Raw genomic sequence first — 26,902 nt, 5'->3', positions numbered from 1 at the left:
TAGCTTTGCTGGTGGAGTGCTTCAGAGGCAGTACAGTAAATAAGGTGGTGGAAATGATATATGGCTCAGCATAGCATAGAGCAGGGATAGGCAACCTGCGGCCCGTGGGCCAGATGCGGCCCGGCGAGGCCTTGGGACCGGCCCCAGCCTGGTCCTGCCGCCGATTGCCACCGGGGCCTTTGGGGGGCAATTGTCTATAGAAGCCTCAGAAACATGCATTTATATTAACATTTTTTAAAAAATCAGCAAATTTTTTCGCGTGTCCTCCATTTTTTTAAAAAAAGTGTCTTCCATTTGAAAATTTTGTCCTACATTTGTCCTGGTTTATTTATATATTTAATTTTGTTTAATTGTTTAATTATTTATTTTTTGGCTTCGGCCCCCCAGTTGTCTGAGGGACAGCAACCCGGCCCCCGGCTCAAACAGATTGCCTACCCCTGGCATAGAGCTATATATACAGAATTGCAGCCTATATATGAAATTGTGCCTTGTGCTCTTGTATGTACTTGTCATAGTTTTCTAAACAGCAGCGGATTGATACATATTTTAGCTACAGCTGGCAAGGGTGATTTAAGGAGAGGGCAATGAATCTTCCATACCTGGAATTTCTGTGGATGGAAAAGCATCCTCAGTACTGTTGATTATGCACTTTTTTGATATTTGTATAGGTTTAGGTCTAGGTCTAAATTAAAATTAATCACTTAATGCCAGTTCAATAAGTCTGTAAATGAATGGCAAGTCAACACATGTGTAAATGCCTTTGATTTGATGGACTGATTCTTGTTAAGACTGGCAACTGGAGATAGGGTTTACCTTCTAGAATTATTTCAGAGAACCCTGGTGGCACAAAACCACCATCATGAATGTCTTCAGTCTTCTAAATCGGCCTTCTCCAACTTAGCATTGTGTTCCTACTCTGAGGATGTCTACATGATACTCATTTGCAAAGTCCATAGTTCTGGACATTAAAACAGCCATTTAAAAATGTTGACTAAACAGTGGGAAAGTTTTTCAAGAATTTAAGCTTCAGTAGTTGTGCCCCACTAAATTGTTAATCTAGTTTAAAAAACAAAGAAGGTCAGCTCAATTAGGCATTGGCAAGACAGTGATGGTCGTGTCTGTCTAGTCTATTCATCCTGGCAAGTTGGCTAGCAGTTTGCAAGCATTTATGAGCAAATATGGTTAGTAGCACACTGATAGCAGCATACATAGATTGCCCTCATCACTACATAGACAAAGCAGTCACGAAATCTGTGCAATCTTTTAAGTGCTAGTGGCATGATATAATGAAGTTGTATTCCATTAAGCACTTGTATACAGGGGAACAAAATGTCATCACCTGAGTGTAGCTGCAATTCAGTAATACAACCTCATCTGTTCCATCAACTAGTTTTGCTCTGATCAATAAGCAGTTTTCTGTGGCCTTTCACTACTGTCAGGTATCATTGAGTGATGTAAATACACATCAGAAACTAGAAACTTGACAGCTCACCCAGGCTAAGGAGAAAAGGAGGGGGAGAGACCACTGGAATTGACAGAGATGACAGCTGACATCTGCTGTGTATAAATTATTTGGTATTGTTACACACAAAACTTCTTTCCTATTGCCTGTGAACATACCACTAAATTGCTAGTAGCGCAGTAAAGCCCAAACATTAGGTACATCTTTTAGAATACATAACTGTATTTGTTTATTTATTCACTTGCTGTAAAAATACACTTTTTAAATAGATACATATTTTAAAATTGTTCAGGAATGTGGTGTTAAACTCACTCCTGTAATTATTTTGAAAACAACAGCAAGAAATATATTTTCACAGGCAATAGCTAATATAAAAATTATTTGGTTTAATTTACGGGTTGACTCAGGATTTGACCCAAAACCACATTAACATTCTTGAATGGCAGTCCACCAAGAATGGTTGTGTTGTTTTCTTTATTTTAAAATGACTGCTGTTTGCTTTGTGCTTTCATTGTGCAAGTCCTGCTGGGTCAAATATTGTGCAACTGTAATGTATGTTTTATCTGGAAAAAAAAAAGATATACTAAATTCTCTGTATGAAAGTCATGTAGTTCAGTTTTCACAAAGCAGTGTGGTATATTATGCTTATAGTAAGGCCTTTTATAGGTATGATGTTTCATTTTCACTTGCAAAGCAACCCTCTGCATGTCTACTCAGAAGGAAGTGTATTGAACTGGAGTATACACCAAAGTGAAAAGGATTGCAACCTTAATTAACTTTCATTTTACCTTTCTTTCTCTTCCCAGACAAATTTCCCCTTGCTTCCTTTTTCAGCATTGACCATGACTGCATGTTACTGATCCTACCCATGGTTAGTTTAAATCAGAAATGTAGTTTGATACTACATCATGGTTAACACTGAAAATAGATCAGAAGGAGACATATGACCCTAAAGGGTCTCCCTGGGTTAGAGAATGGGAGATGTTTCATCTGCTTTAAATCTCAGTTCCCAAGTCTATCCATATATGTAAAACAGGACATAAATTTAATTTGAAAAACTTCTGTGCTAATTGTTGTTTTACCATTTCTTACTGTTGTTTCTTTTTAATTATAAGCCCTACATCTGGGGAAGTGTTTGCTTGCTGTATTTAGAAAAGTAAGATGAATACTTAAACTATTTTCTGCACAGTTAGCCATATGGATCAATACACTGTGCCCGCAGGCTATTCTGTCATGCTTTTACAAAGCACTGCAGAATTTTCTTATTAAATAATTAACCTTGTTATAAAATGAATGAGTGGAGTTTTTAAACATTTTAAATAATATTTTACATCCAGTTCATGTCATGAATCTCCCAAGTGGAGAAAAATATGGTAGAGGGGTTGGAAATCTGTGCTTGCTTCTTTTCCTGTGTGTGTTGTGAACTGAGGGTAGAATAGTTGACATGACTGTCTGAAAACAAACATGGCTAGGGCCCGATAGACAGTACAGGAAAGTGCATGTGGTAACATAGCTTAAGAGAGGCAATACTAATTAGGAAACTCTAGTTGGGGAAGCACTGTTTCTCACCTGCATGTTTCTGAAAGAAGAAGACCCAAAGTGGGGCCTCCAAAAAAGAACAATATTTTGGGATAAACTACTGAACAGGTGTATGATTTTTCAGATCCCCTGGTCCAAGCATGTTCAGGACTTAAAGGGTAAAAATCAAAAACACCAAGAATTGATCCTGGAAATAAACTGAAAACAAGTGGAGCTGATATATCATCATTATAATATGGTCTGATCAGTAGTGTGGCAGCTATATTTAAACTGCCCAGTTATAGTTTCTGGGCAGTCGTGAAAGGTGGCTCCATGTAGAGCACATGAACATAAAGTGGGCTCTTAGTATCCACTTCAGCTTGGTTCCAGGAACCCCGTGGATGACAAAATCTCCTATATCAGTGGTTTTCAAACTTGTTACCCTTGTGCCCCCCTTTTGTACATGTGGACATCAGCCCCCCCACTTGACATAGTATATGAATAAGAATATTTTGTTTGTTTAATGTGCATATTTTTGTTTTCACATTTATGTTTAACAATTTATAAGGAAATAACATAATTCAAATGAGGGAGGGAGTTCCACAGTCTGGAAGCAGCCACAGAGAAGGCTCTCTCCCACATGCTTGCCAACTGCACCTGCAAAGGTGGTGGGACTGAGAGAATGTTCTCCCCTGCTGATCTTAGTGCTCGGACTGGTTTATATAGGGAGATACAATCCTTCAGATAGTTTGGACCCAAGCCATTTATATTGCATATGCGACATATATATATTAAATATATTTTCAAGCTGTGGATTCACTTGACAGATCAAAATAAAATTGAATATTGTTGTCTTCTTCCCTTCATGGACAACATGAAGAATATCCAGCTGGCACTTCCAGGAGCTGTCGGAATCTTGATCACTGATACCTCAGTAATTGGAGAAAACAGAGGGAATGTGTGTTGCCATGTTAGAAGCAACCCAGGACTTGAGCTTTCTGGGCCAAAAACTGAGAGCTGGGGAGGTCCCTGGTTAATGTCATTAGGAAGAAAATCTTCTAGAACATGGCCACATAGCCCGAAAACCCCACAAAAAACAATGTCATTAAACTTTGTTCCATCTCCATACTTACATTTTCAGGCACTGGTTTTAAAAACACATGGGAGCTGTAGTCCAACCAAAGAAGCTTTTCCAAGTTCCAATCGAAAGAGAACAAACCAATTTTTTCCAATTCTTTCTAAATACTCCCTGAAGTGGTGCATTTAATAGTGCATGGAGTCCAACCCCCCCCCCCCCTTTACAGTCAGGTTGGACTCTTCATTCTCCAGTAAGATAAGAATGACTCATTCAACAGGTCAACCCCATCTATGCCTGCATATTTGGAAGGAGTTAATTGAACATACAGTTTTAACATTTTGATAACCTAACAAATCACAGCCCTGATTTCATGGTTTTATTGTGGTGGAAGAGAAGGAAAACAGGGATGATAATGAGAAACAAAGTGACGGAGAAGAAGGGGGAAAACAAATATAGCCAGAAGGAAGAAGATGAAAACATAAAAGCAGAAAATACAGAGAAGATGTGTGCAACTAGAAAACAAGGATAATAATGAGAAACAAAGGAATAGAGAAGAAGGGAGAAGACAAATATAGCCAGAAGGAAGAAGAAAAAAACAGAAAAGAAGAAAATAGGGAGAAGATCTGTGCAACTAGAAGATGTAGTATGCTGTTGCCTAACAAATTGTTGTTGCTATGTACCCTCAGGTTGACTCTGACTTCTTATAGCAACCCCTTTCATTGCCTTCCTTTGAAACTTAGAGAATGTGACTTGCCTAAGGTCCTAGTGACTGGTTAAACCACTACACAATGCTGGCTCTACCCAGCAGATGGTTCCAGTGTGGCTTCAGAAGCAGCATCTAGCAGAACGTGAACTATTATGGGTGGCAGAGTACTACATGAAACTCAGGCCTAAAAAAGCTCTTTCTGTTTCAGCTGTAAGCTCATACTCAGAATTGTTTTCTGAAGTATATATCATCTTTATCATCCCCACTTTATTGTTGTTATTGTTATTGCTATATTTAATTTAACAATTCCTGGCACTTCCACTTTGTGCCGCTTATTAAGACTTCAGAGATACAAACCAGTAGCTCAGTAATTGCTTTCTTGAATCTGCCTTTAATAATTACATTTAGTAAAGCTGTATTGAAAATTAGAAAGGCAGAGACTAATGGAAAACTAGATTTTTCACTGAATTAGAAAGCAAGACAATCCATATATTGACAACATTTCAAGTTGAAACAGATCAGGAAAACTGTTTTGGACTGTCTGTGCGAAGAGCCAAACACAGGCCTGATGTGCAGTGGCATCTACATTTTATACCGACAGAGAAACTATAAGAGATTTCATGTAAATGGCTGTCTTGAGAGGATAATACAAGTCCAGTTTGAAGGCAAGTCGTTTGAATTGGAGGGCGGAGGTTGCTTTGAGTTTTCCCTTTGGCATGTAACAAAACCAGAAACTAAACTAGTGTGTTAATGGAGTAAAAAACAACTTTAGATTAGAACAAAAAAATGTTTCAAGGAAAAATGTACAAAATATCAATACTGCAGACAAGTTTATTTAAATACTTGGTTTGTAGGACATGCAATTTGATTTTTTTTTTAAAAAAAATACTTATCTTCATGGGACTCTCGTTTTAGCTCATACTGCCTCTGCTTAGTTGTGGCTTGGTACTTAACAATATCTTGAAATCCAGTGGAATTCTTCCAAGAGTGAAATGTAACTAATTGAATTTTATCAGCAATCCTGCATCCATTTACTTGGGAGTAAGCCCCATTGAACACCATGGGAGTTATTGTTAATTTAGGACAGGATCTAGATTTTCTTAAAAGTGTATGTCTGTGTATGCAATTGTTATTACTGAATGGATATTAACACAACAATGAGCCCTTATCATTCGCTGGGATTTGGTTCCAGGACCCCCACAGATGCTCAAGTCCCATTAAATACAAGGGCATAGTAAGATAGTGTCCCATATATGAAATGGCAAAATCAAGATTTGTTATTTGCAGTGTATTCTTTTTTAAAAAGTAGAACATAATAACAGCTGAATCTGAGAGCTATCATATTAGGAGGCTTGTACACATTTTTGGTCCTTTGATGCCCCTTGAGGCAGAAGCTGGAACAGGCAACCTTAGCAGGAGTCCAGAGAAGAGTCCTGGACAGGGAACTAACATTTGACTGCTCCAGCCCTTCTGGGCCAGAATTGTTTCTTCTAAGATTAGCTGTGACCCAAAGATTCAGCACCATAGTGACACTTGCAACCTATGAGGCGTTACAGAGAGACTGAGGCGCATTACAGAGCGCCCAAAATGGGCGCTCTGCCAGCGCCGCCTGTTGTTGCATCCAGGAACCGTAGAGGTCAAACCGCGTGGTTCCCGGATGTAACAAAAAGAAGCCACAAAAAGCGGCTTCTTTTTGCGCCCCAGAAGTGGTGCCACAAGTGGCCAATGGCGCACTCATGACGTCAGTTCCGTTGCGGGACATGTGGACGCTAAGCATCCACGAGGTCAAGATGGCAGCGCCCGTGTAGAACGGGTGCCACCATTTTTTACGTCCCCAGGATGTACTAGGATTAGGGGCATGCGTAAAGGACGCCCTTTCCTAACCCTAGTATGTCCTGGGGACATACTTTACGCCCGTGCGGAATGGGCCCTAGATAACTTTACCTGTCCCTCCTGTCCCTCTGTGTACTATATTTGATTGTATCTCAAAAAATGTTTGAAGCTGTCTCAGGAACTTCAGATAGTCAGAGCACAGACTCTCAGTTTTATAAGAAGAAATTTCTGAAGTGGTTCATACTTTTATTCCAGAGATGATTGTTCTTGTTTCAGAGAGAGAGAGAGAGAATGGCCACCTAATTCTGATGTAATTTGAATTCTGTTTAGAGGGAGGAAATCAAGATAGCATATAATGGCATGGCTATCTTCCTCAATTTCAGCATGCTAGACAACTGGCTTTGCATTGGAGAGTTTGTATTGTAGTGACTCATAAAGGAAATTCCTTCTGAATTGTCTTGTCAAGTGCTCTCAGTGACCAAATATGGTTGTATGGCTTAAGTTCCCTTTTGCTGGTTGTGACTTTTCAAACATACTAGAGTTAATGAGTTCATACTTTGTTCTGGAACCTTTACTCTGGGGGTTTCTTCCCAACCTTGTCTTGTCCACTGGAATTGTTATCACTTTCCTCCATTTTAGGGTTCAGGTGTAGAAAGCAAAGCTGGATGATTGGCATTTCTTTTGAGTCTACCCTTTAGTTTGGTGGGCACCATCCCTCCATTCACTTTTTGACCTTTGTTCTTTTTACTGAAATGAATCCTGTTACTTTGGGGGTTCTGAAATGATTGTTCTTAAAGTCTTAAAAGTGATTGATTTTGCTTCTTTCATGTAACTCCAAGAAAGTATAATTTTACCTTATTGAAGTTAAACAAACAAACAAATAAACCTATTAAATGAATCCTCTAGACTGCCAGTTGTTGGACTGGATGGCCCTTGTGGTCTCTTCCAACTCTATGATTCTATAATTACGGACACACTTGTGCTGCTACAATTTGCTTCTGGTTCTTTCTGTTTACAAAACAGTTGTTTTAAGCTGTGTCCAAAACACTTAAAAGAGCTTGCTCACTTCCAGCCAATGAGCTACACTCAGTTTCACTTTATCCACTTTGTGCACTGGAAAGCAGTTGTGTCTTGAAAGCTTCCTAGATTGTCAGTATGAAATTTTGTCCTGAGAGGCACTGTGGAAGAAAGTGGCCAATAAAAATGCAAATTAATTTCATCACTATTTTGTTTGGTTTGCTAAAATTAATTTGTAGTCTGATAGCTGCATTGTCTCATCTTCCCCGCCTCCTATTGCATTCTGTTTTAATACATTAATACAGACTATATTTAAAATAAGTTAAAATATTAAAATATTTTAATTATTTTAAATGTTAATTATTTTAATTAAATATAAAACATTTTAATTAAAATATTTAAATATCAACTTCAGAATATGTCTGTATAGCTATGTTTCATGTTTCATTCATTGATGGCCTCTGTCATCTCTTCCAATTCTATGATTCTATGATTGCAAAGGAAGAATTAAAGAATTAGTATCATAGCGAGGCACCCAGTCCCTGCTTTATTTGCCATTTCAGATCACCAAACTGACTGAAAAAATCATATATTTTCAAAAAGAGATAAGATCAACTTAAACTGAGTAAGAATTGCTTGCTTGCATATTGTCAGAGAGCCTATATTTCAGCGGATTATCTTTCTATAAATGTGGGCTTATATTTTCCTCTCAAGTTTCAATTTCTTGACATTTGGAAGTTCTTTGTAATACACTTAACTCAAGTGTGGACACTTGATTTGGATGCTTTTAATCTCATGTACCCTACTACTATCCAAGAAGGAGGAGTGTGGTAACTAAGAATAGTCTTGCCTGTGTTGATAGTTTAATATTATATAGTTTTCAATATATTCACAGTCTTCTTCTAGTTATTTAGAAGAGTACATGAACATCTTATGTCTAGTTTTCAGATGATATAAAAATGGCTCTAAAAGTAAAACCATAGATTGCATGGCTTGTCTGACTTATCCTAAGTCATTTTTGAAAACAAAATAAATCAGTTACATACAGTACATAAGCACTTAGCTCTTCAGCATCAAGTGTTAAATGTGAGTCGTTAAAAGAAAATAAGGAAATCATGTTTTCCAAGTACACCTTGCCATCACATTTTGTCATTGTTGGGGAAAAACCAGAGGAGACAGAAGATATTTCAGCAGAATATTAAGAAGTATAGGGAACTCTTATTAATTAAAACTAAACCAAAAGAGGAAGAAACCAAAACAATAATTTGAATTTCAATCCATATTGAACACATTATTTTTTTTGTTACAACATAACTCCCATCATTGTCTGAACAAGAGCCTGTCTTGCTAAGTATAGGTCTGTCAATGGATCTTGTTCTTCCCTTTCCTTCAGAGAAAGTTTTATACATCAAGTTGTTTGAGTGGCAACACTATTTGTTGTTATAGGGTATTTTTTGTTACGTTTTGGAGCAAATGTTTAGCTCATGAAGGAAACATGCTGATCCTGTTGGAGCAGCATACCTGAAAGGGGAAAAGAAACTGCAGTTCATATTATTACAATCAGACAACAACTTCAGAATTGTTTTTAAAGTGTGGGGAAGGCTCACTATTGGCAGGCAGAATCTATTCATTTTGCTTATTTCCAGGTACATTGTGCAAAACAATGAAAACACCAAATGCATTGCTTTGAAATAATACCTACCACCATCAGTAGTGGTACTTGAAGAAGGCAGCAGTCTGACTAGCATGAAAGGAATGACAAAATAATAAAATATTACAAATGTGAACAGATTAAATATATAAATGCAGTTTTTCTCTTAAATATTGCATAGAAGATCTTTCTATGTTTTACTGATAACAACATATTTATTATTAATGTGGTGCGAACAACAAGAACAAAAGGTTGTAAAGAATTCCACAATGATCTCTGTAAACTGGCTTTAAAATAGTAAATAAAAACTCAGTGAAACAAGTGTAAAGTATATTGGGGCAAAAAATATGCAGGTATTGCATATGGGCAGGGACGTCCCAACTTGACATATACATTGGTGGGATGTGAATTGGCAACCACTGACCAAGGCATTGGATTATCATTGATATCTCTGTATAAATGTCAACCTAATGTGTTGCTGCTGTGAAGAAAGACAAATTGCAAATTAGGCACAGTTAAAAAAGAAATCAGAATCAGAAATAACACTGCCAATGTCATACTGCTCATAATCATGATCACAACTGGAATACTTCATACAATCCTTGTCACAGCATTTAACAAGGATATTGTAGAGATGGGAAAGATGGAGAAAAGGCAACCAGAATAACCAAAGGATTGGTGCAACTTGCCAAAAGGCCTTGATGGATCTCAGCAGATGATAGAATCATTCTGCATCTCAGTGTTAAGTGAGGAGGAGTTGAGTGGCCAGCTGTAGTTTCACATGTGGACCTATTACGCTATCTGTACCACACAGGATCTCAACCATAGCTTTGTGTTACATTTAATTCAGGTCATTGCCCTGCAGTCATAAAGGCCAAAACTGAAATGCAAGCAGAATAACAATATGATTATGGTTCTAGAAGTTGAAAATGGTACACTTCTTACTACAGGATTGAGAGATAAATTGTTTCCCCGATTTATGATTATCTTTATTATTATTTTCCTTATAGCTGGATAATCAGAGGATGACTTACTAGTCTGCGTTAAAAAAAATCATTTTAATCAAAGACAGCTGTTATGCAGATTGATCCAAAAAACCATGAAAGACTTTGTTATGGCTTCCTAAAAAGAGTTCTTAAAAACAGGGCTTTGATTTAATAGGCCCCAGTTCTTTCTTTCCAGCCTTTTGATAGTTATGAGATAAAATGTCATCTTTTTGGCATGATAGTCTGAGAAAAGTATGGGTTTTTTCCTATTCATTTGGTTCAAACTGAAGCCATTCATTCTGTTTTTCGTTTACATGAGTTAAAAGCGGATGTTTTAAATAGCTAATTATTGTACCTATTTAAGTCTTGGCTCCATGTAGAAAAAGAATGGTTAAGGAAATAGTGTGCATTATTGTGCTAATTAAGAGAAATGAGGCTTATTTGAGTGCCAAATAGTTTTTGATCTAATCTCTTCTATCTGATCCATTTCGCAGTTGTACCATTAAAAGACAGCTCATAGGGAAGCATATGTTATTTATTATTTGTGTAAAGGGCCAAACAGGATAATAGATTGAATGTGTGTACTTAATGATACTTGTTTGTAATTTAAAGTTGCAGCCATATCATGTCAGGGGAGTACAGAACTAGGATCATGGATTGTGGGAAGTTTTTTGTTTTGGCTTTTAACTATTCATTCTGTGCTAGAGGACACATCCAGGAGGCTACATCCAGCTGTGCCTAGTGCAACTGCTGGCTCTTGTGCCATGCCACCAATTTGACAAATACATTCAGTAGAATTTTGAACTGTGATGAATTTTGAATTGATGAGAGGAAAAATTATACAGAGAGAGAGAGAGAGAGAGAACGAACTAGTATATAATCATGACTGGACTAGTGGCAGAACCAATTTAAATACAGACAAGGAAGAATATATTTTATTTTCCACTAGTCCAGTCATGATTATATATTATTTCGTTCTCACTGCATATCTCAAAGTGAAGACTTTGTTTGCAAAGACACTTTACACCCATATAGTCCCTCCCTTTTCCTTATTAGCTTCTGTCTTGCTGATTTTTTTTAGTAACATTGACATTAGAGAGATAGTACACAAGGGCTGGATAAACACAGATATTTGATGTTGCAGGAGTGCTTCGATAGTATACAATACAAGAAACAAAGGTAGAAAACAAGCTGGATTCTGTTCTAGTCGGTCCTACTGTAGACACATGTGCCTCTATCCTTCAAGCAAGGTAAACAGCGGCGGGATACAAACGGGCAGGGGAAGACATCTTGGAGGTGTATTCCGCTGAATACGGAGCCTCCAGACCGCCCACCCCGGGGGCGTGGCTCAGGAGATGGGGCTTCCACATGGGGGGCAGTGAAGACGCCTCACCTGGGGCCGTTTCTGACCCGCAGTTTCCAAACCGCCGCCTCGGAGGATGCTGCAAAGAGAGAGGCAGCTTCCTCACGGGCGGCCAAAAACGGGGCTTTTTTTTTCCTTTGCCGGCTGGCGGATGCGCAGCTGCAGCGCTAAGCAGCGGTGGCAGAAAGCCTATGGGCACATTTAAAGTGCCCAAGCCCCTTTAAAACTTTTTCCCCCGCTCTGCCCAAGAACAATGGTGGTCTCCTGCCAGCTGGTGATCAGCTGGTGTTGGCATCCTTGTCCTCTTGCACTTTGCCAGTGTCACCAGCATCATGGATGCCTCCTCTCCTTTGGTCCCCGCGCTCCTGCTGAATCTGCAATGCACAGCCACAGCTGTCGCCGCTGCCACCGCTGTCCCCCTGCCATCCCCCATCACCTCCCTTGTACATATGTAAATATTTACAGTTTTAGCCGTTTTTATTGTTAGGTGAAAATGGCACAGGAATGTGTGTAGGGGCTCACTTTAAAGTCCAAACTTTCCAAGCAGCGCATGCGTACATGTTGCTCTAGGGTTAGGGTTAGGGTTACGAGTCTTAAAATGCGCTGCAGCTGTGCTGCAGCTTCCACACCTGCATGGCAGCTGACGCTGCAATTAAAGCCTGACTGCAAACTGCGCATGTTCCAGGACCCCGACTCATTATGCGACGCAGCAGACACGGAGCTTTTAAATGGGCAACTTAAATTAGCGGTGTAGCAATTCTGGCGTACCAGTGCAGCAGCTTACAGACGGAGCTGCGCAGCTGCGCATCAAACGGAAAAGAAGCGGAGAAAAGCAGCACCTTTTTAATGCCGCTTCTTCCCGCTTGGGGCGTGCGGGGGGCGTGTTCATGGTGGCATTCAGGTAAGGGCCGTCTGAAGGCTCTACCTTCATGACGTCATGAATACACCCCTTTTTGCCCGTTTGTATCCCGCCAGCAGCTGCCTCCAGAATCTCTACTGAGCATATGTGAAGAGAGAAACAAAGAAAAAGGATGAGAGAGGATAATCAAGGGTTATCCTCCCAGAGACCTCTTAAGAGAATTTCAAGTGGACAAGTCCCTATAATGACAAGTCCCAGTATTCCCAAATTGTACAGCTCTTGATGAAAGTCAGTGTGTATAGTGGCTTGACTCAGGATGCATCTGTAGTTCTACACTGTAGAAATAATGCAGTTTGACACTTTGTTAAATATGTAGTTCTATCCTATGGGATCCTGTTATAGTTTTACAAGATCTTTAGCCTTCTCTGCCAAAAAAAGAGTGCTGGTGCCTCACAAAACTGAAAATTCCAGGATTCTTTAGGATGTAACCATGGAAGTTAAAGTGGTGTCAAACTATTCTTTCTACAGTGTAAATTCATCCCCAAGAGTCTGGAGACCAGGGCTAAAATCCCCACTCAGCCATGGAACCCCATTGGGCAACCTTGAAAGGCAAAGACAAACCACTCCGAACAAATATTGATAGAAAACCCTGCAATTGGTTAGTGTCATTGTAAGTCAGTGAAACAACTTGAAGGGACACTGCAACAATAGCACTTGACAACACATTAAAGGTGAAAGAATAGGGATAGATTCCCCTTAACAGATTTGTATCTAGAAACGGGGAGTCAGTGAAGGTGTCTTGAAACCGGGGTTGATTCATGCTAATTAACAGTGCCCTGTGAAAGTGAAGGAAAGCACTGCAGACACACATTCTTCAAGATTGCTTGTAATATACAAACTGTTTCATTACTTCCCATCATAATGATAAATATTTGGTTAGGAATATTAACAGAGCTTCGCATCATGTAGTGGTATCTTTTTAAGAATTCAAAGGGATTTCCCATCCCGAATCTATCCATATAGTTATTTTTCAGAGACATAGATTTTGGTCTAGATAGGCTCTACCTGTTTCTAATTTTGTCTGATGTAATTCTAGATCAAACCTGATTACTTCCAAATATATTTTAGCTAAAAAGTAGGGATTTATGGTTGTAATCAATGGAAGGCCGTTCTTACACTTTTTTTTCTATTTACTGATGTTAGTATTGCTGGTTTGTGTTTTCATGAGCATTTTTAGGTATTTTTTTGTCACCAGCCCTGAGATCTGACCCAGTGACCTGAAAATCAAGAAAAAGTCACACCAGTGGCTACTAATTAGTGGATCTAGAGAGTTTCTTTAGCTGCCCTTTCAACCTTGTACAAGCAGCAGCAAAAGCTGTCATACACATCATGCAAAGAAAATGAGCTTGCACCATATTCTTAATGGTGTAAACAGTAGAGCAGGCCCAGCTGAGACTGGCAGTGAATATGTAGGTTAGGTGGACATTAACCTGAAATGTAGTCTTTGCATTTATATCTCATGTGTTCTACAAAATGTACTTCTGTCATTGAACTGTATACATGTAAGGTTATTAAGTACTGTAGTGCTTAGATGCAAAAGACACTTAAATTATTAATTTGTCTTCTATTTGTAAAATAAAAATAATTACTGTACTGTTTGTCATATTAAATTCTAGAAATTATGATGATAGCATAATAGTAGGGGGTTTTTTTAAGCATAAAAAATCTTAAACCTTTGACATACTTGTAAAACCAGATGGATTGTAGAGGACCTGGTCAAAGGATTCATTAATCATTGTTACACCTCAGTATCTCTTTAACGTCCTGTGTGCAGGAGTATCTTCTGTAATTAGAGGAAATAAATATATTAGGAAACAGCATTTTAAGTAGGTAAAAGTAATATATTAAAATTGTTTTTACAGGTCTTTAAAATAGAGGTACTAACAAATGGAAGAAAACACTTTGTTGAAAAGAGGTATAGTGAATTTCATGCTCTCCATAAAAAGGTAAGTGTTTTGTGTATGTTGTTAAGATAATGCTCTCTGTCTTACTTTCAATTGTTCTCAAATGGTGACTCCACTTGGTTTCTGAATCTTCTATGTTTTGTTAAATTAGAGAGGTGTTTCATGACTGACATTGCCAAGACCCATAAAAAAAATATTTCATGCAGTTCCTCTTTGACTAGGCATGGGGAATGGCTTTTATACAGAAATTGTTGACCCAACTAAACACACACACACACAAAACTGAAGCAGGCAAATCCCTAAGCCAATAGTGGGTCAAAAGTAATAATAAATAATAAATATTTTATTTATATCCCGCTTTTTGTGAAAACAATCAAAGTGGCTTACAACGTTTAAAAAACATTCTACATACTAAAGTAGATAGAAGCATTCTCTTTCTGTTATCCCCTTTTCCTGCTATCACTCTCCTTCTTCTGTTCCTGCTGCTGCATATGCAGAATATTTAGAACTCAAACCAATAGTCAGACACTTGGACAGAGAAAGGGACCTTTAGGATGTCATCCATTGCTCCCCTCCATCTGATCTTTCTGAAAAAAAGGCTGAGTTGGGGGATGTCAAATGTTCTTTCTCAAAGTTGCTCTGTGGACCTTCAAGGAAGTGCCCAATGCCCCTCTCTCAGTCAAGCCTTTCCCAGCCTGGTTAAGGTGGCATAGAGAGGAAATGGCACTGTTGTGTGCCACATCCCAGAAGTGCACAGAGCACCTTCAAGCAGTAGCACCCAACATCCAGATAAGTCAGCTCTTTCTGGAACAGAGCAGGAAAAGGTAATGGACATTGCAGACCAATGATCTTCAGGACTGCAGTTTCTTTCCAACTGCCAGAGACAGTAGACTATAGATTGGCACAGGAAGATCATGTCCTCCATAGGGCCATGATTTCGGAGAGTGGTTTATTGCAGAAGTGTCTCTGTGATGTAGTCATGCTTAAAAAAACAAAACAAAACCTCACACAGCTTTTTCTCAGTGTCATTGATAAGAAAAAAGGGGGGTAGGAATTGTAATAGCCCAAACTATATGCAAACCCAGTAGTACTAAACCCCACTTATAAAATAAAAGAGGATTTGGGGTGGGTGGGGGTGGGGGTGTTGTTCTTTCATTGTTAAAAGACATTGAGAGGGTGGCTCTGCTGAATTGTATACCAGGTTGTAATGGATTCAGGTGTGAATGAGTTTTGCAGAAGTTGGACAATTGCTTAAAGTATTTGTCTGTATGTTAAAGCAGCCTTATACTCTCTCCTGAACAATGGAGCTGCTGTTGTTGGATGTGACCAGAGACTTTTGTTGACACAGCTTTAGATAGGGTGATACCTCCTCAGGCTCTGAAATGAAATGTAAATTCCTCAGCCCCTGTGGGCATGCATGTCAAAGTCAATGTTGAGTTTCTGTCCTTGTGATTTCTCCCCCCACCGCTTCACGTTTATTTAGAGGTGATATAGAGCTTAAAGAATGCCCATGTCACCTTGTATCAAATGTTAGGAAAGCCACTCTGGGTGTTATCTGTTCTTTCTCTCTCCCTTGAATACTGCAGGATTTTCTTTGATTTGGGAGTTTCTAAATTCATTGTTTATGCAGCCTGTTTTACATGCAAAGTGCTTTACAAAAGTTTATGTGGCTCAGCCTTATAAGACTCCTGAGTAGTAGGTGGTTTTTCTTGTTATTACTAGAAATGAGAAGCCTCAAGAACAACCACCTAGCACTCTGGATAAAAAGACAATTTACTGAAAGCTACATAAAGTGTTTGTAACTGCAGGCCTCCCAGGTCTATTCCCACAGTTTGGAAACTTTTCCCATTTGTCCAAAATATTTCTCTCCTGTTCTTCCATCATAAAATGTTAAGGTTGGCTCCTTTTATATTAAAATAATCCATAAACATATATAATATCAGAGCAAAACATAAGATGAGTGCCGCAGATAAAAACCAAGTGCTTGCTAAAAAACAAATAACTTCACCAGGCAATAGGAAATCAACAGATAATAAGCCAAATGATTTCATAGCTGGGGGCAGGGGTGGCATATTCTTAGTTTCAAAATGAGGCTTGTGCGCATTTATACAACTGAAAAAATTGGGATGTAGATACAAATCTGTGTTTGTAAAAATGTCAACATTATGTAGATTTCAGATATTTCCAAAATATTTGATGACATATTGTAGAAATCGTGTACGATTTCTATTATAGGAGATTATTGCATGGCCATTTATTCCCTGGCCGTGCATGGGATGGGATCAGGATGGAACAGAGAAAAACGTGTGTTATCATACAGAAAATTGCTGCTGTGCTGCTGCCTGACCATTACCCATCCCCCAGGCGCGCTAAACTGGTCAATTTTGGTGGTATGGAAGGCTTCTATACCACCAAAATTGGCCTGCAGAGCACGCCCGGGGGACAGGTGATGGCCAGACAGCAGCACAGCAGCAATTTTCTGTGTGATAACACCCATTTTCCCCTTCCCACCCTGATCTCGTCCCATGCATGGCCAGGGCAAAAATGACCATGTGATCTCCATAAAATGAACACAGGTATATGCTAGCTAGATCTGCATATCTCATGCAGACATGCTAACCCTGATTTGGGAAGTTGATTAAAGCCCATAATAATAGTAATGCACATGCATATTCCTGGGTTTTTTGTTTGTTTAAGTCCTTATCAAGCTGATTTAACTTCCTGGCCACTTTTTAAAGTTCCAGTTCCATGTGTTTTGCCTTCAAGTTGCCTGTGGACCTCACCTCCCATGACCCCATTAATTTCATAGTGCTTTCTTAGGCAAGGATTCTCAGGTTTAAAAGGTAGTTTGCAGGCTGGGAGAAAAACAGGGAAATCAACTCTGAATGTACTCTTGTGCATTCAGTTACCACAAGGGAAGTAAAACTACAGTTATTTCACTGGGGTTTTGTTGCCAATACAACAAAACATATGCTCAGTTTACCATTACATGGATGCTGATCTTCCTTTTTACTGCAGTTTCTGAAAGCAGAATCACTCAGTAATCCTTTTCTTTCTGTTTTCCCAGATTTCTTAATTGTGGTATTTTCCATTTTTATTTAGCATTATATTTAGCATATATATTTAGCAAGAGGTCTACCTCTTTTTGTCAGAACTAAACTATCGTCACTTAGTTTCCCCAGTTTTGTGTTGCACAGTTGATTTCTAAATGCTTATTCCTGCAAAGAAACTACAGCTGATTGCATTTGAAGCAGTTTTTAAGGCTTGTTTCTAAACATAATACACAGGGGTATAGGCTCAAATCTGTGATAAACTAAATCACTGTTATGTTATTAAGGCGCTAGATTGATCATTCCACATACCAATATTTATCTGACATATGAAACATTTAGCTCCTGAATTAAGTAATTGCCCAGCACGTTGTCTGTTACAAATTTTTAATCCAAATTTACCTTACTGTCTCATATACAGTAGCATAACTTTTGTAATTAAATAGGATCAGTTCACTTATAGACTAAAAAGAATTGTGATAAAATTCAGTTGATTAGATAGTATTTTTGCCTCCATCCTCTCTCTCTTTCTGTCTCTTACACACACACACATCCTATTTTGACAACCTCTGTTTTTTTTATTTCTGCAGTCTTGTAACTTTGTTAGGAAGTTGTTTATTTGTCTGCTTTTATTTGTAGCTTAAGAAATTTATGAGAACTCCAGAAATCCCTTCAAAACATGTGAGGAACTGGGTGCCCAAAGTACTGGAACAACGTCGTCAAGGCTTGGAAGTTTATTTACAGGTGAGCTGTGTTTAAGAATGCATAGAAACATCTTTGCTTTCCAAGAACTGTATTAGATATGTACAATAGAACATCATCTCCTTTGAGTTATCCTTAAAGATGGCTATTTGTGGGCACTTGTCCATAGACATTTGAGTATTCTAACAAATATTTTGTTTCTTTTACAGTGTTTTAGCAAAATATCCCACATTTTTAGTAAAATATCATCCTGACTCTGTAAAATCTGGCATATAGCTATATGTCACTGTTATATTATACTTATGTTTGAAAAAGTCCTGCAGTGTAATTCTGACATTTTTTTTTTCATTCTGGCATGCTTTAGGACTGCAGGTTTTTAAGGAAAATGTTTTTCCAAGGGCACCATATTGTTCTAAAATGTACTGTTTTAAACTGCTTTCATCATTGTTAAGTTTTAAATTGTTTTAATGCTAATAGTTTAATTCTATTTTAATGTTGACTTTCTGTATGTTTTAAATTATGTGGTAATCATTTTAATCCACAAGCCACCTAGAGTCCCAATATTGGGGAGAAGGCAAGGTATAAAGTTAATGATGATGAGTGGGAAGAGAAAATTGTGAGTGTTGATTCACAAGTGAAGAATTTATATGGGATTGAAAACATTATGATGCAGTACTGAGAGTGTTTGACAAGCCTGTTATTACATTCTTGCTCAGAACTGAAACTCATTTGTTGATGTTGGGCCAGTCCCTAATTTTTTATTTATTAAATTTCAGAACAATTGCTTTGTTTGTCTTGCATATCAGTATTCAGAGGGATCCTGTAGCACCTTTGAGAATAACTGAGTGAAAGACATTGTAGCATAAGTTTCATAGACTTGGTCTACTTCTTCAGATACATGGAGTGAACTGGGTGCCTAGGAAGACCTTTATAATCAGACTGTATGAATAGCCATAGAAATACAAATCTTTTGGGTATGGTGATGAGGTGACAAGTTCAGTTTTAACTATGGTTGTTGAGGACAAAAATAGGAGGAAAGATGTTGCCTAAGGCCAGCGTGGGTTATTATTTACTAATTCAGAATGGCCTACCATTCTGCTTGACGACAAACCTCCAAAATTCCCAACTGTGACAGGGAGTGAATGCATATGATTACCAGGATCAAGTAGGGTTCCTTCCACTAACAGAACTTTTTTTGTTAGAGTAAGGAAATGAAAGCAATCTCCACTATATGCCCTAAAACAGTTCCAGAACAGTGACGTAGCCGGGGGGGGGGGGGTCCATGGGGTCCAGACCCCCCCTTCTGAAGCTGCGCTGGAATACAATGAATGACGCACGCACCCATGTCATGTACGCACTGCCATGCCGCCACACTCAATCCTCCCCCTTCCCAAAATCCTGGCTACATCCCTGTCTAGAAGGCAGGAAAATCTTGGCACTGGGGCTCAAGATGGGGAAGCATTTTATCATGCGTCCAAATAAATAGTAGCACAAAATTGGGTTTTTGATTATAAGGTTATGTAAAAGATGGGAGTAACTTACGAAGTAGCTATGGGGGGGGGATAGAAAATGTCTGCTCTCAAAGCTTTATATGTTGTTGACTATCTCATTAGGCTGCTGTCAGGAAAAATGTGTATGTAGAACTATATAGATGAGTTCATTCAAGGTAAAGTGACGTACAAAATTAATTAATGACATTGTTGTTACCGTCATTGTAATGGTAGTAAGAATAAAATGAGGTGGAAAACCAGTACAGTGGACCCTTACCTTATGTGGGGGATCCGTTCTGGAACCCCCCCCCCCCCAAGTAAGGCGAAAAACACATATGCTTGAGCCCCATGGAATATAATGGGGCTCGGGTGTGGCAGTTTAGTGGCGTGTGCATGTGCGTCCTCATGTGTGTGTACACCATTCATTGTTTTGCCACGTGGCTTCAGTGTAAGCTAAAAACAGCATATAGTGTGCCTGCGTATGGCACAGGCAGACTGTATGCTACTGTCACTCAGGAAAACATTTGCATACTGTTTTAGACTGAATGCACTTTCGTCCTTTTAGTCATTGTTTTTACAAATTGATGACTTTTACTTGCCTTTTACTATGGCCTCAACCTCTTCCTTTTTATAACACTGGAACTGAGATTAACAAATGATTGCTCATGGTGTGTTGATATATAATTACAGATATATAATTAAATAATATTGCCTCTGAATGGTCATGACTGTATAAAAATATGTAACCTGTCTAAACAATAAGATCTAACATCTGTAGTGATCCCAGGTGCCCTGTTTTATACTGAGTGTCTCATGTTTGGGGGCTTGGAGTCCTGTAGTGGAGTGATATGGAGTGCTCCAAATCCCATATCCCTTGAATTTTTGAAAGGTGACACCAGCCACACTCTCAGCAGACCAGCCCCTGAATATTTGGTACACTCAATCAGACCTTACAAAATGCTAGGGGGTGCCTGTCTTTGAGGATTGTGGCTGGCTGAGCAGTGCTGTTACTCCTTTCGGGGCTTCAGAGACCAGCTGACCCACATGTCCATTGTATCTTACAATAGTTGGCTGGTATCATAAAATTTCCATGAATTTGGGGGATCCTACAAGATTTGAAATCTTTATATAAAACGGAAAATCAAGGTTTGCTATTTGGAATTTATACCATGCCGTGGATGCTTGAATCTGTGGATACAAAATCCGTGGATAAGTGTTAAATGTCAATCAAATTAAAAGACCTGAACTTGTATTTGTAGTACAGTATTTTCATTGTTTTCCCTCTTCTCCTGCATCAGACTGTTCCAAAAAATCTGTTCCAGAAAGTCATTCTATCATTTGTAAGAGAATTAGTAATAATTCATAATAATTCATAGTTTCACTTCTCCTAATCACTCTTAACCTACTCCTCATGATTTTTATATTTTAGAATGTATGGGTTTTTATGTGTAACTCCTGTGTCTAACCGGAAGATAATCCAAGCAAATTCTATTGTAATTAATACTTTTGAGCATACTGGATAGCTAGGAATATCTGTTTAAAAATTAGAATCTTGTGGTTTTGTTCTTCTTTTCTGCTTTCATTTGATTGTGTTCCTGGTTTACTATACTGTTTTAACAAGCCATGCATGGTGGTTAAAACATTTTAACTAGTGGATTCATCAGCTTGATAGATAAACATATGGATTGTGAAGGTAGGTTTGTTGCTGGATGTAAATGAATAGAAATTCATCCTTGATAGCATAAATGCAAATCACTTAACTTCAATTTTATCTTTTAAAAAAAGGATTTCACAGAAAACATCTATTAATCACAGAGAAAACTTACAAGAAATTATTCAGTGTCCTTTTCCCTCTGAAACCCCGATTAGTTCTGAATAATCACTGTTGTGCTGTTTTTATAAGGATCTCTGGAAAGGGCAATATGATAAGTGTAAAGAGACAAAAATGTTCTTTATCCTCATTAAAGATTGTGAACAGTGTGTTAAATAATATTAATGGCTAGGATTGTCAGTGTTTAGCAGTACTTTCCTAGTACAAGTGATTTTATTGATCAATGCAGACTCAGTGTAACGGGGCAGATTATTCTACTGATTTTATCGAAACCTTAACTAAGTTTGTTAGTGCATCACATATCTTTAAATAGATCTAGATGATGATGTAGATTAAGAAAAGCAGAACACCATCCATCTTTTTTTGATCTGTTAATAACTTAAATCCATCATTGTTGCTACCAGCTGTTTTCAGATTCCGTAGAGAGCGTACACATTTCTTTTGTATTTTTTATACAGAATGAATCAATAAAGTTTGCACATGTATTTAGTTTGTTTTAAAGTATCTGGTTTATCTGTTCAAAGGTAAGAGAATAGCAAAAACCTTGAGCTCATAACAAAGAATAGCAATCCTTATTCCACATCACTGTCTACGTTTCTTTTGGTAATTTTCTTGGTAATCTTTGCTTGCAGTTCCTCTCAAAATAATCTTAGTTTTACAGTTTGAAAATGACATGTTTAAAATCAGATTTTGAATATTACTGTGAATTCTCCAATGTGTGGACGATGTGTGTGTGAAATTCAAGTCACCTGTTGACTTGTGGTGACTCTAAGAATTCCATAGGATTTTCTGAGACAAAGAATACAGTAGGACCTTGGTATCCGCTGAGGTTTGGTTCCAGGACGCTCCATAGATACCAAAATCCATGGATGCTCAAGTCCCATTAAATGCAGTAGCCTAGTAAAATGGTGCCCCTTATATAAAATGGCAAAATCAAGGTTTGCTTTTTGGAATTCATATATTTTGGAATATTTCCAATTTGTGGATGCTTGAGATCTAACTATACTCAGAAGTGGTTTTGCCAGTTCCTTCCTCTGAAATATAGTAATCTGGTATTCACTGACAGTCTCCCATCTAGTACTAGCTAGATCTGACCCTGCTTAGATTCCAAGATCAGGTGGGATCTAATGCCTTTACAGTATTTAGGCTTGAGTGCTACATTTTTTAAATGTTAGGTGTTTTTATTCTATACTGCAATACTTCTATGGTCTTCAGAAATTTATAGACATTAGGCTGGTTCAAAAGGAATAATTCTATTTTACAGAAGAGCCCAAGATATAGATGTCCCCTTTTGAAGGGACCTATTCTAATAATAATAATAATAATAATAATAATAATTTGTTTTATTTATATACCGCTATTCCAAAGATCATAGCGGTGAACAGCAAGTAAGCTAATTTGCCCCCAACAGTCTGGGTACTCATTTTAGCGACCTCGGAAGGATGCAAGCCTGAGTCAAGCTTAGGCCCTTTTGCTGGTCTTGAACTCGCAACCTTGTGGTTTTGAGTGAATGGCTGCAGTACAGGCATTTAACCACTGCACCACCAACAGCTCCCACACAACCTTTCTTTCTATTTGAGAGGAGCCAGCAATCCTTCAGCTGTTGAGCAAACACAGGAGACTGGAGGAAAGAGGGAACCTGACATAAATCCCCTCTGGAGCAAAGCCATTGTTTTCAACAGTTCCTTTTCGATTTACTCAGGCTTCTTTGGATAAACTTGTATTTTCCATTTTGGTATGAGATGGCATAATTTCACTAATTTGCCCCTTACTTTTACTCGACTACTTGAGTATCTGTATGCAAAGCAGCACACAACAAATAAAAACAATAAAAGTAATAACAACAAATACCAAAATAACACTAAAGTCTGTTAACACTACAGAAACACAAAAAGTAAATGTTAGCCACAAGCAAGAAAAAAAAGTTTCCTATGAAATAATTTTAAAAAACCCAAAGGTATAAAATAGATAAATCAACAAAATGTATTAATAAAGACTGTAAATCAGTGGTAATAAATTAGCCATTGAACCTGAAGCTTAAATGAGGCAAATTAATGTTGGCATGTCCCTAAGTTGTCCACAATGAAAAAGAAATTGTCACTGAAAAGTCTCTTCATTGATCATCACCCTCATAATGTCTGAATGCAGGAGTATCTGAAGAAGGATTTATATGGGCTGAAGCAGATGACCATGAAGGAACAGCCTCTGGCCACTCTGGCCCTGATTATGGCAGGACTGCAGTAACTGCATGGCCAGCTTCCAATGCAGGCTGCCACCACAGTCCCAAATGGGCCGCTGGCTGAAGCAGATTTAATCCACTTCTAAAAGGGCAGGCTTTTGCCACCTTAGAGCAGCTTCTGGACGCTTTAGGAGTATAAGTCATCTAAATGCCACACTCTTAAAGCAGCCAAAAGCCACTTTATTTGGCCTGTGTGTTTCAGTCCCACTTCAGATATCAAGAATCTGGCAGTGTTATATGGAAAAAGGTGGTCCTTTAAATACCCAGGCTCTAAATAGAGCAGGGCTTAAAAGCTTAAGAAATGAGGCCTGACAACAAAATGATGCATGTATTTCTTGGGGCTTGTGTATCTACTGGTGCATGTATGTGTAATGATATACGTACATGTGGTAATCTGACACTTGAGGCTGAAAGTGATTGAAAAACAAAGAATTGAAATTTTGGAGCTAATAAACTGCTTTTTCTTGAGGCTTGTATTACTACAGGACCCTCCTTAACCAGGAGCTTTTCTCTTTGCTGAGAGCTTTGGAGTTTAGGGATGAGGGGCTTAGAATGCAACAGGCACATTGCTTAGTGCAAATGACATAAAAATCTTCAGATTTCTCCATTTATGTCGACAATTCTCACTTCTTTCTGTGACAATCCAGAAAAATACATCGTCATTCTGAGTCAAGATGAAATGAAATGGTTTCTCTCTCTTTTGTATATTCGTATCTCTATCCCCTGTTCCATGGTTTTTCTTCCATTTATTTCTCACTAGATGAAGAATAGAAAAGGAGAGGAACAGTGCAGAGGATAGTAAAACAAGAGATACATAAATTTAACCACTCACTTTTCATTGCTGCATATTGTGGGATCCTGGGGTTTGGTGAGGCACTAGAATGATTTGGCTGAAACTTCTAAAAATTGCTTCCTGAACCAAATCCCAGAGTTCCATAGGATGTGGCCATGGCAGTTTAAGTGTAATCATAGTGTTATAAATGTGTAGTGTGAAAGGGTCCCAGGAAGATCAGCGAAGTGATGTTCATCCTGCATTTATCTCTAAAGGGCCAAAACAGTTTCTTGCCAAAAACTGGATTGAAATGGATACAGATAATCGGTGTCCTCTAACAATCACTTGATGCACATTTTCTCTACTAGTGAAAAACGCCAATTTGATGGATAGATTTGAAGACCTAAGTCATAAAAAGAAGGAACAGCCTTATTCTGTTTCAAAATGAAATAAGTACCTTGATAAAACTCGTTTGACTTTGGCTGCATTGTTTGACTGATCTGTATATGACATTGTCCACATCTGTATAAGAATGACCTCATTAAAATCAAGATTTGCTTGTTCATTGAGGGAACTGCTGCTCCAAGCTTTAATCAACTGACAGATACTTGTACATATGTTGGGGCCATATTCAATACCATACAGGAATTAGATAGGCAGGAAGCTGTAAAGGCATAAAAGCATAAGAACCATGCTAGATGGTCCAGTATTCTGTTCCCACAATGGAGCAACTGGGTTTCTATGAGAAATCTACAAGCAGGACATGAGTGAAGTAATACCCTGAAATAAAGCATGAGGCTGTAATAGAGGTATGTTGCCTGTTTTTTTTAAATTATTATTATTATTAACCTTTATTTATAAAGCGCTGTAAATTTACACAGCACTGTACATACAATCTTTTTAATTAGACGGTTCCCTGCCCTCAGGCTTACAATCTAAAAAGACATGACATAAAAAGAGAAGGGAAAGGTGGTGGGGCTAGCAGGCTAATACATATAAAGTACATAGCAATACAGGAAATGGTTCGATAAAACAGGCATCAAAAGAACATCAAATAGCAAGCAACAATTATTCAATGCCTGGGAACGCTTCTCTGAACAGGATGGCATGTTAATGACAATGACAATGACACATCCACACTCTCAGATATGTGGACCCTTACACCATTTGGCATAAATCATAGAATCTTAAACCTGGAAGAGATCACAAGAGTCATCTAGTCCAACTCCCTGCCATGTAAAGAATGACTAAAGAACTCCTGAAAGATGCCCATCCAAACTCTGTTTAAAGACCTCCAAAGATGAAGAAACCTTCACCCTCCAAGACAATCTACTGTATTCCACTGTCAAGCAGCTCTTACAGTAAAAACAAAAAAAAACTTCATAATGTTTTTTTTTCTTGTTATTTGAATCCATTGGCTTATGTTTTAGTCTTTGGAGGAGCAGGAAACAAACTTGTTTCATCTTCTATTTGACATCCCCTCAGATATTTAATAATAGCTATCATGTCACCTGTCAATCTTCTCTTCTCCAAGCTAAACATATTCAGCTTCCTATGTTATTCCTCATAAGGAACTTGCCTCAACCATTTATTTCCAGCTGGACTTGAACCCTGAATTTTATAAGTAATATAAAATTGGCTATATTCAAAAACCTTATAAGCACTTGACTTAATTTTTCCTTCCTCCCTCCACATCTTTTTTCCCTTGTGCGTCATTTCAGAATGTAAGCCTTAGGGCAGGGACTCTATACTGCCTGCCTTGTAAGTCATTAAAAGTTAAAGGTTGGGTTATAATTAAAATAAGTAAACCTATCATCTAATCAGTAGAATATCTGCTTGCACCTCAACCTGTAAGTTTATATTCTGTAGTAAATGGTAGATAGTAAGAGTTCAGCTGTCAAACAACTCTGTAGGCTGTCAAGAGCCTGGAAGAAAATATCTAGTTTTAGTCTTGAAAGACTTGGCAGGTGGGGGAATCTGTCTTGGATTCAGGACAGTTTTGAATTCAGGATTTCTTGCAGAACATACATTTGAACTGTCTGCAACCCAAAGATTGTGCCTTGCACCTGTTGTTGTCAAAGAGGTTAGTAAAGATTAGTGAGAATGAGCAGCAATGGAATTGAGTGTTTGTCTCTCTCTTACACATGACCTCATCACCATTGCCTCCTTTCCTTACACTTTGTTCTTGATCTACAGGTGATTTTTTAAAAGTTTGCATAAACTCAAACAAGCATGAAGTAAACCCAGTGATTTAATTTCATTAAACACTTTGTAAGTGGTGAAGATTAATGTATATATCTCCTGCTAATTCTTTCCAATTACTTAGTTCATATAAATTCCCAAGCCTGGTTAATTATGCTGAAGTCAAGAGGTAATTTTTA

At 38.2% G+C, this 26,902-nt stretch overlaps 1 protein-coding gene across 1 annotated transcript in view; it reads left to right on the top strand.

Moving 5' to 3' along the window:
• SNX24 (sorting nexin 24) overlaps positions 1-26,902 on the top strand; it is a 70,490-nt gene that overhangs the window by 25,067 nt on the left and 18,521 nt on the right. The window contains exons 2-3 of the mRNA XM_089512266.1: positions 14,396-14,479; positions 18,127-18,231. Coding sequence (XP_089368392.1) covers positions 14,396-14,479; positions 18,127-18,231 — 189 coding nt within the window. The remainder of the gene's footprint in view (positions 1-14,395; positions 14,480-18,126; positions 18,232-26,902) is intronic.

This window comes from Sceloporus occidentalis, unplaced genomic scaffold, assembly GCF_023333645.1.
Source record: "Sceloporus occidentalis isolate IW3139 unplaced genomic scaffold, rSceOcc1.0.p SCAF_1, whole genome shotgun sequence".
Classification (NCBI taxonomy): Eukaryota; Metazoa; Chordata; class Lepidosauria; order Squamata; family Phrynosomatidae; genus Sceloporus; species Sceloporus occidentalis.
Note: the sequence above shows the minus strand (reverse complement) of the source record. Positions and strands in the feature narration are given on the sequence as shown.